The sequence below is a fragment of the Elephas maximus genome, chromosome 9 (assembly GCF_024166365.1).
Source record: "Elephas maximus indicus isolate mEleMax1 chromosome 9, mEleMax1 primary haplotype, whole genome shotgun sequence".
NCBI classification, from domain to species: domain Eukaryota; kingdom Metazoa; phylum Chordata; class Mammalia; order Proboscidea; family Elephantidae; genus Elephas; species Elephas maximus.
In genome coordinates, this window is record NC_064827.1 from 16703383 (window position 1) to 16718414 (window position 15032).

A 15032-nucleotide genomic window follows, 5' to 3' on the forward strand; every position below is an offset into this window, starting at 1 on the left:
CAGCTAGGTGTTGAGAAGCAGAAATTCTAAAAATAATTTTTGCAGAATCTTCTGGGGACCGCTAGAGCAAACTATTTGAATCCATTCCCCTTCCTTTTGTACAGTTTTTGTCTGTCTGTAGCAGTGTTCCCACGGGTCAGAAAGATAGTTTCTAGTCCCATACCTTAAATTGCTTTATAATTGCCTTACTTTATAAGGGAGACATATCCTGGCGTGGCGAATGAAGCCTGAAAAAAAAAATTCAGAAGGAATTAATCTGAACTTATTAGAAGGAAAGGAGGAAACATATTTTGGGAAATTGTCAGCTAGACTGGATGGACTCTAGCACATGGCATGACGTCATGCACGAAAAGCAACAGGAGTGATTGGCAGACGTTTGCAGTGAGCATACTCTGTTCTCAGGTGCGTTCCAGGTGCAGGATGGGCCTCTGATGTGATTGTGTCCAAATGTCAGTTCAAAGAAGGAGCTCTGGTGGTGCAGTGGTTAAGCACTCAGCTGGTAACTGAAAGGCTGGTGGTTCGAACTCACCCAGTGGTGCCATGGGAAGAAGACCTGCTGGTCTGCTCTTGTAAAGATTATAGCCTAGGAAACCCTATGGGGCAGTTCTGCTCTGTCACATGGGGTCACTATGAGTTGAAAAATCGACTTGACGGCACCTAACAAGTGTTTTATACCGTACTAGATTCTTTACACATAAAAAAGGTTTAATCCTTGTATCAGCCCCATGAGGTAGGTACCATTTTTACTCACAGGTTTTCAGATGAGGAAAATAAGAGGTAAAATAACTCGCTGAAGGTTGCACAGGTAGTAAGTGGTGAAGCTGGCATTGGAATCCAGACGTCTAAGCACTGTATGAGGCTTTCTTTTCCTCGTCTTCCAAGGTATACTAATCCCAAAATGAATTTTAAAGCGATAATCTTATGTTCGTGTTTCTCTTACACCATTGATTACATAGTGATTGTTGGCGGGTTTTATTGTTGAGGAGTTCCTGGATGGCAGAGATGATTAAGTGTTTGACCGCTAACCAAAAGGCTAGTAGTTTGAACCCACCCACAGGTGCCTTGGAAGACAGGCCTGGCGATCTGCTTGCAAAAGGTCACAGCCTAGAAAATCTTACAGAACACTTCTACTCTGCACACATGGAGTCGCCCATGAATTGGAGTTGACTCAGCGACAGCTAACAACAATATTTATTGTTGACTTAATCCTCTTATAAATAAATCTTAAATAAAACATTTGACAACATGTTTCTTCACCCCTGGTGTTCAAGCAGCTTCTTGTTGTTACTTGCCATTGAGTTGGCCCCTGACTCATGGCGACCCTGTGCATGATAGAGTGAAATGCTGCCTGGTGTGATGCCACCCCCATGCTTGGTTGCAGATTGGACCATTGCAATAGAGTTTCATTGACTGATATTAGGAAGTAGATTACCAGGCCTTTCTTCCTAGTCTCAGTCAGGAAGCGCTGTTGAATCTGGCTTGGTATTATGGTAACACACACATGTCCACTGGCAGATAGATGGTGGCTGCACATGAGATGCGTTGGTCTCCCACATGGAAGGCAAGAATTTTACCACTCAACCTCCAATGTTCCCAGGTTCAAGTGGCTGCTGCTGTTGTTGGGTAACGTTGAGTCAGCTCCAGCTCAAGTGACCCTATATACAATAGAACGAAACCTTTCCCACTCCTGTGCCATCCTCACAATTGTTGTTATGCCTAAGCTCATCATTGCAGGCACTGTGTTAGTCCATCTTGTTAAGGGACTTCCTCTTTTTCACTGACCTTCTACTTTGCCAAGCATGGTGTCCTTCTCCAGGGACTGATCCCTCCTGATAACATATCTAAAGTATGTGAACAAAGTCTTGCTATCTTTGCTTCTAAGAAGCATTCTGGTTGTACTTCTTCCAAGACAGATTTGTTCATTCTTTTGGCAGTCCACGGTATATTCAATATTCTTTGTCAACACTGTAACTCCAAGGTATCAGTTCTTCTTTGTTTTTCCTTATTCATGTCCAGCTTTCTCATGCACATGAGGCAATTGAAAATACCATGACTTGGATCAGGTAAATCTTAGTCCTCAAAGTGACATTTTTGCTTTTTAAAACTTTAAAGAGATCTTTTGCGGCAGATTTCCCCAATGCAATGTGTCATTTGATTTCTTGACTGCTGCTTCAATGGGCATTGCTTATGAAGTCAAGTAAAATGAAATCTTTGACAATTTCAGTCTTTGTTTATCATGCTGTTGCTTATTGATCCAGTTGTCAGGATTTTAGTTTTCTTTATGTTGAAGTGCAATCCACACTGAAGGCTGTGATGTTTGATCTTCATCAGTAAGTGCTTCAAGTCCTCTTCTTTTTCAGCAAGCAAGGTTGTGTCATCTGCATATAGCTGGTTATTAATGAGTCTTTCTTTTAATCCGAATGCTGTGTTCTTCATACAGTCCAGCGTCTCAGATTATTTGCTCAACATACAGACTGAATTAGTACAGTGAAAGGATACAACCCTGAGGCACACGTTTCTTGACTTTAAATCACGCGGTATCCCCTTGTTCTGTTCGAATGACTGCTTCTTGGTCTAAGTACAGGTTCCTCATGAGCACGATTAAGTGTTCTGAAATTCCCATTCTTTGCAATGCTATCCATAATTTGTTATGATCCACACAGTTGAATGCCTTTGCATAGTCAATAAAACACAGGTAAACATCTTTCTGGTATTCTCTGCTTTCGGCCAGGATCCATCTGACACCAGCAATGATATACCTCATTCCACGTCCTCTTCTGAATCCGGCTTGAATTTCTGGCAGTTGCCTGTTGACGTGCTGCTGCAAATGCTTTTGAATGATCTTCAGCAAAATTTTACTTGCATGTGATATTAATGATATTGTTTGATAATTTTCACATTTTGTTGGATCACCTTTCTTTGGAATGGGTACACATATGGATGTCTTCCAGTTGGTTGGCCAGGCAGCTGTCTTCCAGATTTCTTGGCATGGACAAGTGAGTGCGTCCAGTGCTGCATCTGCTTGTTGAAACATCTCAATTGGTGTTCTGTCAATTCCTGGAGCCTCGTTTTTCTCCAGTGCTTTCCATGCAGCTTGGACTTCTTCCTTCAGTACCATTGATTTCTGATCATATGCTGCCTCCTGAAATGGTTGAAAGTCAACCATTTCTTTTTGGTACACTAACTCTGTATTTCTTCCATCTTCTTTTGTTGCTTGGTGTGTTGTTTAATATTTGCCCTGTAGAACTCTTGAATAGTGCAACTCAAGGCACGAATTTTTTCTTCAGTTCTTTCAGCTTTAGAAATGCCAGGCGTGTTCTTCTCTTTTGGTTTTCTAACTCCAGGTCTTTGCACGTTTCATCATACTTTGTCTTTTCGAGCCTCCTTTAAAATCTTCTGTTCAGCTCTTTTACTTCATCATATCTTGCTTTTGCTTTTACTACTCTACATTCAAGAGCAAGTTTCAGAGTTTTTTCTGACATCCATCTTGGTCTTTTCTTTCTTGTCTTTTTAATGAACTCTTGCTTTGTTCATGTATGATGTCCTTGATGTCATTTCACAACTTGTCTAGTCTTTGGTCATTAGTGTTCAATGTGTCAAATCTGTTTTTGAGATGGTGTCTCAATTCAGGTAGGATGTACTGAAGGTTGTACTTTGGTTCTCATGGACTTGTTTTAGTTTTCTTTAACTTTAGCTTGAACTTGCACATGAGCAATGGGTGGTCTGTTCTGCCGTCAGCTCCTGGCTTTATTCTGATTTATGATATTGAGCGTTTCCGTTGTTTTTTTTCCACAGATGTAGTTGGTTTGATTCCTGTATATTCCTTTGAATGAAGTCTGTGTATATAGTCACTGTTTATGTTGTTGAAAACAGATATTTGCAATGAAAAAGTTGACGGATCTTGCAAAATTCTGTCATGTGATCTCCTGTATCATTTCTGTCACCAAGGTCATATTTTCTAACTACTGATTCTTCTTCTTTGTTTCCAACTTTTGCATTCCAATCACCAGTAATTATCAATGCACCTTGATTGTGGGTTCAATCTATTTCAGAGGGCAGAAGTTGGTAAAAATCTTTTATTTCCTCATCTTTGGTCTTAGTTGTTGGTGCATAAATTTGAAAAATAATCATATTAACAGGTCTTTCTTCTATGTGTGTGGATATTAACCTATTGCTGACAGGTTAGATCAGGATAGATCTTGAAACGTTCTTTTTGAGGAGGAGTGCGTCACCGTTCCTCTTCAAGTTGTCATTCCCAGCATAGTAGACCATGTGATTGTCTGATTCAAAATGGCCTGTACCAGTCCATTTCAGCTCACTAATGCCTACAGTACGGATCTTTATCCATTCCATTTCATTTTTGATGACCTCCAGTTTTCCTAGGTTCATACTTCGTACATTCCATGTTCCGGTAATTACTGGATGTTTGTAGCTGTTTCTTTTCATTTTGAGTCATGCCATATCAGCAAATTAAGCTCCCGAAAACTTGACTCCATCCACGTCATTAAAGTCAGCTCTACTTTGAGGAAGCAGCTCTTCCCCAGTCGTATTTTGAGTACCTTCCAACCTTAGAGGCTCATCTTCCAGCACCATATCAGACAGTGTTCTACTGTTACTCATAAGGTTTTCACTGGCCAGTTTTTCCAGAAGTAGACTGCCAGGTCTTTCTTCTTAGTCTGTCTTAACCTAGAAGCTCCGCTGAAACCTGTCCAGTGGCAAAGTTTCTTGTATCACAGCAACACGCAAGCCACCACAGTATGAAAAACTGACAGACATATTCTGGCTACTCAGTTTTTAATCTAATTTTAAGGTATTTTCCCTTAATTCCTTCTTATCATTTAATTTTTATAAATAGGCTGAAAAACAGAATATCTTCACACATTTTTGCATACTTTCAAAGCCATCCTTGCCAGACATTTGCACAAGAAACATTTCTTAATTAGCCATCTTGTGTATCACAAAGAAAGTATGTTAAAGTGATACTTCAGTTTTGCTAAGTGTTAACTTCTCATTTTGTTTACTTATGTATTGTGGTTATATGAAATTTCTAATTTCACCATTCAAATGACTTAGTATTTTTGTCTTAGAAAGCCAGTGTTTAAAACCATTTTCACCTTTAAATCCAATTCAGTATAAATAATAGATGAATATGACTTCCTTGGATACCCAGTCAAATAATCATGACTCTGTGTAATACAAGTCTCAGGGTAGACATATGTGAGAATTCAATGAAAACAGGCCCCTGACAGTACTCTTTATATTGGGACTTAACATCTTAACTAGTATTTATGTTCTTAAAGGAGCCGTGATGGCGCAGTGATTAGGATCTCCACTTCTAACCGAAAGGTCGGCCATTCAAATCTATCAGCCACTCCTTGGGAACCCTACAGGGCAACTCTACTCTGACCCATAGGGTGGTTCTGAGTCAGAATCAACTTGATGGCAGTGAGCTTAAAAGAAAAAAAAATTTTTTTGTGGTCTTAAGAGGACCATTTAGAATTGCCATTCTTATTATTTTGATTTTAGATCATAAAGTTTATTTGAAAAGTATTACCTATTATTGGTTATTGTCCTTCGTAACAATATCTAGTCTGTACTTTTTTTTTTTTGTATCTAAATGGGACTGTTTTGTCTTCCTTGCCTACTAATTATGTAGTCATTCTTCTAAATGGTGTTGTTTGATTGTCACAAGGGTTTAACCAAAACCAAAACCAAACCAAACCTGTTGTCATCGAGTTGATCCTGACTCATAGCAACTCTGTAGGACAGAGTAGAACTGCCCCATAGGATTTCAAGGAGTGGCTGGTGGCTTTGAACTGTCAGCCTTTTGGTTTGCAGCCGAGCTCTTAACCACTGGTGCCACCAGGGCTCTACAGGGGCTTAGGTCGGTATGATTGTTTGTCAATACTGACAAGAGTAGGTTTTCTCTGTGCCAGTGAAGTTTTGGACCCTGGTATTGCCCTTTGTGTTATGTTGGGTATTTTATAACTCTTTATTTCTGAATATGTAAAATTGAAGATTCCATCTGTCCATTGTGCTTCTAGTCAGTCAAGTGGTATATCATGTTTGCGTGCTTACAAAATTGAAGACTTACGGAAAAGGGGAAGGGGACACTGAAGTGTGTAATACAGTTTCCAAATTGAGAATGATGGAGACTTATGACAAAATCGTTGATCCCTGTTGTTCTTGGACTGGGGAGAGGAGCAGGGGGTGGGGTGCAATCTAAGCCACCCTCAGGTGTCTATTGAACTGATTTCACGTAGTCGGGGTTCCACATGGGTATATTTACAAATGGACAAACAAGTGAATATTGTCACTGATCACCTGAAATCCCGAACTGCCTATTTCAGTCTGCGAAACAGGAACCTCTTAATGCCTGGACCTCCTGTTGGATGTTGCTTTGACAGATTTGATGTTAGTGACTCCTTCTTGACTGTGGCTTGCCTTCTGTTGGCTCTCTGACCTTTGTAGCTTATTCACAGTATGGAAGCCAAATGTATGTGACTTCAGCATTAAAGCACCATCTGAACAAACAAGATGAATATCAGGCTAACTTTGTTTTTCCAAGACATTTTCCTCAGAAGTAGCGTTGTGCACTTCACCAGCCCATCTCTGCTAGGGAGGCACCATTGCCTCAGTCAGCTCATCGAAGGGAGGGCATTGCCCTTGGTCCGTTCCTTTGTTTTTCTTCATGAATAAAACATTAGTAATTAGGAAACCTTTTACTGATGATTTCAGACTTTTATTCCGTCTTTTAGCCGAAGATTGAATTTCAACCTAAAATATCTTTATATTTCTCATGATTCATTTTTCACACTCCTGAGGCAAGATAGGAAACCCTGGTGGCATAGGGGTTAAGAGCTACAGCTGCTAACCAAAAGGCTGGCGGTTCAAACTCACCAGGTGCTTCTTGGAAACCATATGAGGCAGTTCTACTCTGTCCTATAGGGGTGCTATCAGTCAGAATTGACGCAATGGCAGTGGATTTGGTTTGTTTTTTTAAGGCAAGATAATTAAAACAAAATAACTTAGGACTCTATAAATAGCTAACAATAAAAGCAGTAGCGTAGTTAATAGTATTGGGTTCAGAGGGATGAAGAAAACAATTAGAGGGGTGGTCGACTTGCATTCAGTATGAACAAGGATGAATTTTCCCTGTAGCAGAATGGCAAGCAGGAAGACTGTAGTAGGAGCCGATATGCTGAGATGCGCAAGCATGTGCTACATCTGGGCTCTTGGGGCTGGGCTCCTTGGGTTGGGGCAGTGTGTGCGTGTCAGCCTGCAGTGATGGAGAAGCCTGCAAACCTCACTGGTGCACTCAAATCTCAGAGCCCTTGAATGCCATGCTCGGGAATTCAGGTTTTATTCTAAAGGCAGAGCAGTATCATTAAACCTTACTGAACTAAAACAATGAAGGATTGTGAGATATTTGAGGGATATTAAAGTAACAGCTATAAAGATGGATTGGTGCTGGGGAGAGACTGCAGGCAGGGAAATTAGTTAGCCTTGTTATTCAAGGTCTGCCATTGAAGCCGGAAGGATGCTAGCAGGAGAAACTTAGGCAGGAGACATTTTAGAGGAAGAATTAACTGGAGATGATGACAGATTGAATTTCTAGGGGTGGAGGGGCAGGGAGGAATCAGGAAATATCAACTGTGAATTTAGGAATATGGATGATTGGTGCTATCATTGATAGCAACAGAACGTCTGTTTGCCGTCAAATATGAAGTTGGTTTAGGCAAGTTGAGAGCAAGATGCTGCCTGAACTTTCAAATCATAATGCCTGTCAGTCTTGGACTCTGTGACATTTGGGGCTGGAAGTTACTAAGACTTTGGAATTACTTTGCTTGGAGATAATAATTGCACCTCCAAGATACTGAGAGATTTATTGTGTGAAGACTATTCAATCAACCAGTCTGTGGCCGGGTATGTTACGGATTGTCAGTATATGTCTGTTCAATCTTTGAGACTATTTCGATATTGTCATTTGAGTGATGACTGCCCCAATGCATAGAGTGTTGACCTAGACCTAATTTAAACATATGTGAAGTCTTTATAGGAAACTTGTTATATAAAAGGCCGATAACTATGTATTCATGAGAATCAAGGTCCTAATAGATTAAAGGAAACCCTGGTGGTGTAGTGGTTAAGTGCTATGGCTGCTAACCAAAAGGTTGGCAGTTCGAATCCACTAGGCGCTCCTTAGAAACCCTATGGGGCTGTTCTGCTCTGTCCTGTAGGGTCGCTATGGGTCGGAATCGATTCGATGGCAACAGATTTGGTTTTTGGTTTAACGGATTAAAAATAATCTTTACTCTGAAATTCTTGCCTAAACACAGTCAATAGGTTTGTGGTGGTAACGTTGTTGTTGGTGAGGTATTATAGGTGATGTGATGCAGAGGAGACTGTTCATTTGCACCCAAATTAATTTTCAGTTACCTTTCAATCACATGTTTGTTGATAAACATGAATGTGATTAAAATCTTTCATGGAGAAACTTTATCTTCCTCCATTGGTTAAAGTATTCTAACCACATATTCATTGCCTACTTTAGTTCCTTGCCCACCCAGGTTTATCAGCCTACCAGACCGTTCAGATTTTTCAGCTCATTTAAAATGTGCAGGCTTCCCTTTCTGTTTTGGTGCACATTTCCCTGTGAACTCTACGAGGCATGTTTTCATCTTACTTTCCATTTTTAAGTGTGAATATATAGGTTGGCACCTCCATTCAAAAGAAATCGGGTCTATCACTCATTGAATGTTTGCAAATGTAAAACATTATCCTCAGTTATGTACTGAATAAATATTCACGTCTGGTCCATTCAAGGGTTGACTAGACATGGTTTCTGTGGAGCTACTGAAATGCTTAAAGCACTCCACCCCATTGTGTTTCAGTGCACCTGCAGGAAAGACATGGTGAAGATTTCAATGGACATCTTTGTGAAGAAATTTCAGCCAGACAGATACCAGCTTTGGAAGCAAGGAAAGGATATCTACACCATCGATCACACAAAGCCTACTCCGGGATCCACCCCCGAAGTCAAGGCATGGCTGCAGAGGAGAAGGAAAGTCAGAAAAGCATCCAAGAGGTAGTGACCCCTCCCCAGCCCATCCACCAACAGCGTGCTGCATTTGCTCAAATAAACTCTGTCATTGAACAGGATGTTCCCAAAGGCAACCCATTTGCTTTTCCCCACTTATTCATCATATCTTTACTTAATATTTTGCTGAAAGTTTGAGCAAGGTATTTTCACTTCTTGAGAAATATAATAAATAGTCGTAGGAAGAGGCATATATTGTGTTTGAGAACGGAAATATTTCTGAAGTTGCTATATGTGGCAAATAGAACAATTCTGGAGTTCTTTAGACCTTTTACTCTAATGTATTTAGAATCATGTTCATTCTCACCATTCATCTCCGTATTTCTGTCAACTTCAGTAACTTGATTTCCAACTTTTTCACTCCGCTGCTCATTTTCTTTCGACATGAGTGATTTTTGTCTTCATTTGTCAAATATCTGAGATGTTGTTCTCATCTGTATGACCATATTTTACTACATCTTACACACTTGATTTTATTCTTTGACACCTTGTAAGGCAGAGCATGTGGTGTCTCTGTAGCATGGTGTCCCTATGAATGCTATTTTACATTCGTTTTTTGTGACAGTACCCTTCCACAAGCTTTTAGGCCTGCTCTGGGTATCTTGCTGCTTAAAAATCCATTGAATAGAGTGTGTGTTCGGTGGCTCAGGTCCTCAGGCTGCCTTTTTGTCTTAAAACCAAAAAAAAAAAAAAAAAAAAACCCAAGCCCAGTGCCGTGGAGTTCATTCCTACTCATAGCGATCCTATAGGACAGAGTAGAACTGCCCCATAGAGTTTCCAAGGAGTGCCTGGTGGATTCAAACTGCCAACCCTTTGGTTAGCAGCCATAGCACTTAACCACTACGCCACCAGGGTTTCCCCTTTTTTGCCTTAGACTGTTGTATTTTCCAGTTTATATTACATTTTTTCTCTCCAGTGTTACTCATTGTTTTTATTTCAGATGATAAAAGCAATGCTTGTGTATCGAAGAGAATTTGTAAAATGGGGAAATGAGTAAAGAAGGCATTCCCAAGTCACCCATAATCTCGCTATCTAGAGATGACTAGTGTTAATGTTTTGTATATATCCTAACATATATATTTACTATTTATTATATAACATTATGCCTGTTTTGGAATTGGGGCCATGCTCTGTTAATAGTTTGATAACCAGTTTTTTGAGTGTACTTTCATGTAATTAAGTGATTTGTTACAACGTAATTTTTCATGTCTGTGAATATTTAACCAGCCTCCTGTGTTTGGACCTCTAGTTCATTTCTCGTTTTTTTTGCTATTAACTCAGGAACACTGACCCTAAAGTGTTGCCACACTCTGACACTTATTTTTTGACTTTTTTTCCGCCCGATGTTTATTTTCCGCTATTCTAGAATAGTGGTGAACAAAGGAGCTTTAAGAATGTGGAGTCACGTTTCTGCAGTTTCTAAGAGATTTAGCACCAAGAAACAGTTTCTAAGGGACAGAACTAGTTAGCAGCAGAACTAAAGCTCAACTGTTCATATTTCACCCTATTGTCTACATCAGTGATGTTTAAACAGTTTTCAAATCAACCTAGTGGATCAGGACCGCCATTTTAAAATTAACAAGTAGGGTAAAAAGTAGCGTGGTGTGTCCCCCATGGTGAGGATAAGTACTAATCCATGACACGTGTGAGCATGTGTGCATGTGTGCATTGAGTCACCGTCTAAAGTGTATGTCTTACTATAGGTTGTATTAAAGGTTTGAGACACTCTGGTTTAGAGGGTCAGTGCCTTTGACAGATGTCTCAAAACACGTTACCAAAGAACCCAGCTTTGCGGGGAGGAGTTGTCAATCCTGGGTTCAGAAGAAAACCAGCAGGACACCTTGAGAATTGCTGTCTAATGGATAGAAGTCACAGTGCTCTAACTGGGTATACGATCTGGTCTCCTAGTTATTAACCACAGTCGTCCTCTGGCTTGACAGAGAACATCGATCTGTGGCATTTAACAGATTTGAAATGGCCTTTCAGTAGGTTAAAATAGTCAGTGGACTTTGCTGATAGAAATGCTCACCTACTTGGACAGCCTAATGTTAAGGGGCTTGTTTAACATGCTCAGCCTTGTGGCTTGACCATACAGATTGCGGGTCTCCCTTAAGAGTAATTCTCTGTCTAGGGAAATCTAATAGAAGGAGTGATCCATTGGAATCTAAGAGATGCCAGCCATCTTGCCTCACCTCCCCTGGTGGCACAGTGGTTAAGTGCCCAGCTGCTAACCCAAAGGTCATCAGTTTGAGCCTACCAGCCACTCCGAAGGAGAAAGATGTGGCAGTCTCCATCCGTAAAGATTACAGCCTTGGAAAACCTATGGTCAGTTCTATTCTGTCCTGTAGGGTCGCTGTGATTCAGGATTAGCTCTACAGCAACAGATTTGGATTTTTGGTTTTATGCTCTAGTACATCTTGTGGAGGAGATTTTCCATACAGATTCTCATTCAGGGTGATTGTGGTGATGCTGCCACTGCTGCTGTTATCGTCGTCATCAGCAGCTGTCAGTGCTAATTTACACGGCTTATTCTTGGCTACCGTCCTTATCTCTGATCCCTTCCCTCCCTGACTTCCTTAGTGCTGTGGTGTTTCCTTGTGTGTATGTGTTACATTTAGGTTGTGTGTTTATACATGTTTTGGATACCGAAACACAGGTAGCTTTGATTTGCTTTATAATTGTTCTTACATGGAAGTATTAGAAGTGTTGTGCCACATACAAAAAGGCACCTATGACAAAGCCGTCAGGTGACAGACCGGCTAGAAAATACTAAAAGAGGAAAAAATAAAAATGGTGCCCGCTCTGATGATAACAAGTCCCTGTTAAATGTTAAATACAGACGGTTCACCTTCCCCCTCTCTGAATTCCTTTAGCTAATGGTGATTTGGCTTTCACTCTAATGATTTCTTGCATGCTGGAGAATTATACAAAAGGGAAGAAAAAGTAGTTACTAGTTCACCTTGCAGTGTAGATAACTTACTCCGATTTTCACAACAGCTTTATGGGTTCTTCCTTTTCCTTTCCTCAGTGTCCAAATTGCATTTCATTTACAGATTTTATTTTCTCCCCATGTTATCAATTTTTACCACAGGCTTCTTTTAATGTTGTTATAAAATTTTAGCAATGACTGCCCTTTTTTTTTTGTTTAGTAATGTTTAATAATTATGGTTGTTTCAGTTTTACTTCTTGGTAAGTTGTTTTTAAAACCGTTACTAAGATTTCAACGTCAGATGTATTGCTTCGGTTGTGAAGGTTGCCTCTGCAGAATGGTTAAAACCCTGTCAGTTTTTTATGTCAGCGAAAATAACGTTTGTACTGGTGCATGTTTTATCTCATCCACTGCAAACATGCTGCTCTGACCACAGATTCTCTTGTAAATAGCTTCCAGCGCACTAGGTCTCACCCTAAAAGACCTAAAACGGAGGAGGATGAGGAAGCGTCAGCCATAGTTGATGGGGATGAGTTCCCCACCCCTGACCCAGCCACAGACCAGCTCCAGGTCAGTGAAAAGCCGGAAGCAGTGGCGAAGCTGGAGGACGTAGCAGCAGCTTCCAGGGAGACCTTTGCTGACAGAATGCAGCCGGATGAGAGCTTGTTGCATGATATCAACCTCTCAGGTGAGAAGATGCTGACTGTGCTTCTCAAACAAGTGGTGCCTTAAATTAATGTACAGTAAGACAGGTATCTTACTACTCTAGGTAGCTTAACCATTTAGTTATTGAAAGCCATAGTGTGGCTCAATTGGGAGCCCCAGGAAATGGTACAAAAATCAGGAGCAACACTGCTACATGGAATGAAGTTAGAGACAAAGCCAGCAGTGCCTCTTTGGTTTAATGAAAAAGAAGCTCCTGAAATGGGGAAAAAAAAAAAAAAATTTTTTTTTTTTTTTTTTTTCAGTGCAATCAATTTACAGTTTACACTATTTTTGGAAAGCTTTTTTTTTTTTCTCTTGAATTCACATGGAACAGAGAAACCCAATTATAGAGAATTCTTTACAAATTCTTAGCCTTCGACTTAATTTTAAGGGGAAAATAAAAGGTTTTAAAAAAGAACAACAAAAATAAAAAGTTCATTTAGTGAAGGACTGTTTCTCAAGACTGAAACTATCATTCGTAAGTCTCAACTACTTTGCCTTTTCCCCTTTTATAGCAGGTTTCTCAGAAGTTGCTTTAACACTGTGTCTCTTCGATATTTGTTGGAGCTTTTCTCCTTTTACTAAATGAGGTTATTGGAAATGCCTGTCTTTTTTTCATCCGGTACACCAGCAAATCCTTCAGTCTTGGAATTGTACTAGAATCTGACCACCTCCACTGCTTCCTCCCCTGTTTAAGACACTGTCACCTCATGCCTAGATTATTGCCAAAGTTGCTTCCTTCTTGTTTTCCAGTATCTCCTCTAGCCACCCCTGCTAGTCAGTTCTCCATATGAGAGTCACAGTGACCATTTAAAAAAAAAAGTCAATTGGACCTTGACCCTACCTTCTTCTTAATCTTATTCCAAATAGCATAAAAGATAAAGTCCTTATCCTGGTCCTGAATAATCTGGTCCTAGACGTCTTCTCCACCCTCATTACCTTTTATTCTGACAGTATAGAGTTTAAACTATAGACCTTTCAGGGAAATCATACTTTAATGGAGAGCTAGATAAATAAATAGGTAATTACAGTCCGATGTGGTTAGTACCACGAGGCTGGATAGGAAAGAGTCCTTGTTGTACCTGATGTCTGAATTAAGTTGTGATGAAGGGATAGATGTTAGTGAGATTCAGAAGGTAGAGAAAGGAATTCCAGACAGTATGGGGAAGGCAGTTGTACAATTAAAAAAAAAATTCAATTTCAACTCATAGTGACCCTATAGGACAGAGCAGAACTGCCCCACAGGGCTTCCAAGCCTGTAAATCTTTACAGCAGCTGATCCACGGATCAGCTGGTAGGTTTGAACTGCTGACCTCTTAGCAGCCACGTGCTTAACTCCTGTGCCACCAGGGCACCTTCATTTGTACAATACATACAGGTATTTCTTTCTAATACCTCACCATGGTCTCTGACACCTTTGGTTTAATTAATCTCTTTATGAATTGCTGGGTAGTTTAGGCTCAAAACAAAAACAAAAACCCCATTGCCATCGAGTCAATTCTGACTCAGAGAACTGCCCCATAGAGTTCCCAAGGAGCACCTGGTGGATTTGAACTGCTGACCTTTTGGTTAGCAGCCATAGCACGTAACCACTATGCCACCAGGGTTTCCAGTTTAGGCTCAGGGGACCCAATTTCATTAGTTCTTTTACTAAATGGTTCCTTTCGTTTTGACCTCCAGCCTTTGAGATCTGGCAAGAGTACTTAATTTAGAAGCTCATCCTCTTATGCTTGAGCTCAAATGGGACTTGGTGAGGTTCAGCGTCAGAGCAAGTGTACGAGGAGTAGAAATGATGCTTAACATGTGCACGTGGGCACGCATACGAGTGTGTGCATGTGTGCGTGTGTGTGTGTGAGACGTGGAGTTGGGAAGGGAAGGCAAGTGCAGTGATATTCTTCTCCATGCTCTTCTCCTGGGACGTGCTGATAGCGTTTGATACAGGGTTACTGTAGGAAATTATTATTGCATCACATGGCCTTCATGAGTCTTTTGAGCTGGGATGGTTCATCAGAAGCAGCTCTTAGCATCATGTATCAGGATATAATCCTTACTTTTAGAAAAACATTCAAATTGCTGTTGCCTTGGATAGTTATTGTTATTGCCTTGGCTTATGGCAGTGCTCTGTAGCAGAGCCTCTTTTTGATCTCCTGTTTTGTAGGTTTTTTCTTTGCCAAAGTTCAGGGCGCCACCTTAACAACTATGAAGGCAGTGTGGTGCTATTGTGGCCTTTCGTACTCATGTCTGTGGAAGTTTCAGGGGAGGTTGGAAGACTGATATTCAGTTGAGAGTAGTTTAAAA

At 40.5% G+C, this 15032-nt stretch overlaps 1 protein-coding gene across 1 annotated transcript in view; it reads left to right on the forward strand.

Moving 5' to 3' along the window:
* KDM4C (lysine demethylase 4C) overlaps positions 1 to 15032 on the forward strand; it is a 384820-nt gene that overhangs the window by 183124 nt on the left and 186664 nt on the right. Inside the window, exons 9-10 of the mRNA XM_049896778.1 lie at positions 8895 to 9088; positions 12482 to 12717. Of these exons, the coding sequence (XP_049752735.1) occupies positions 8895 to 9088; positions 12482 to 12717 (430 nt within the window). The remainder of the gene's footprint in view (positions 1 to 8894; positions 9089 to 12481; positions 12718 to 15032) is intronic.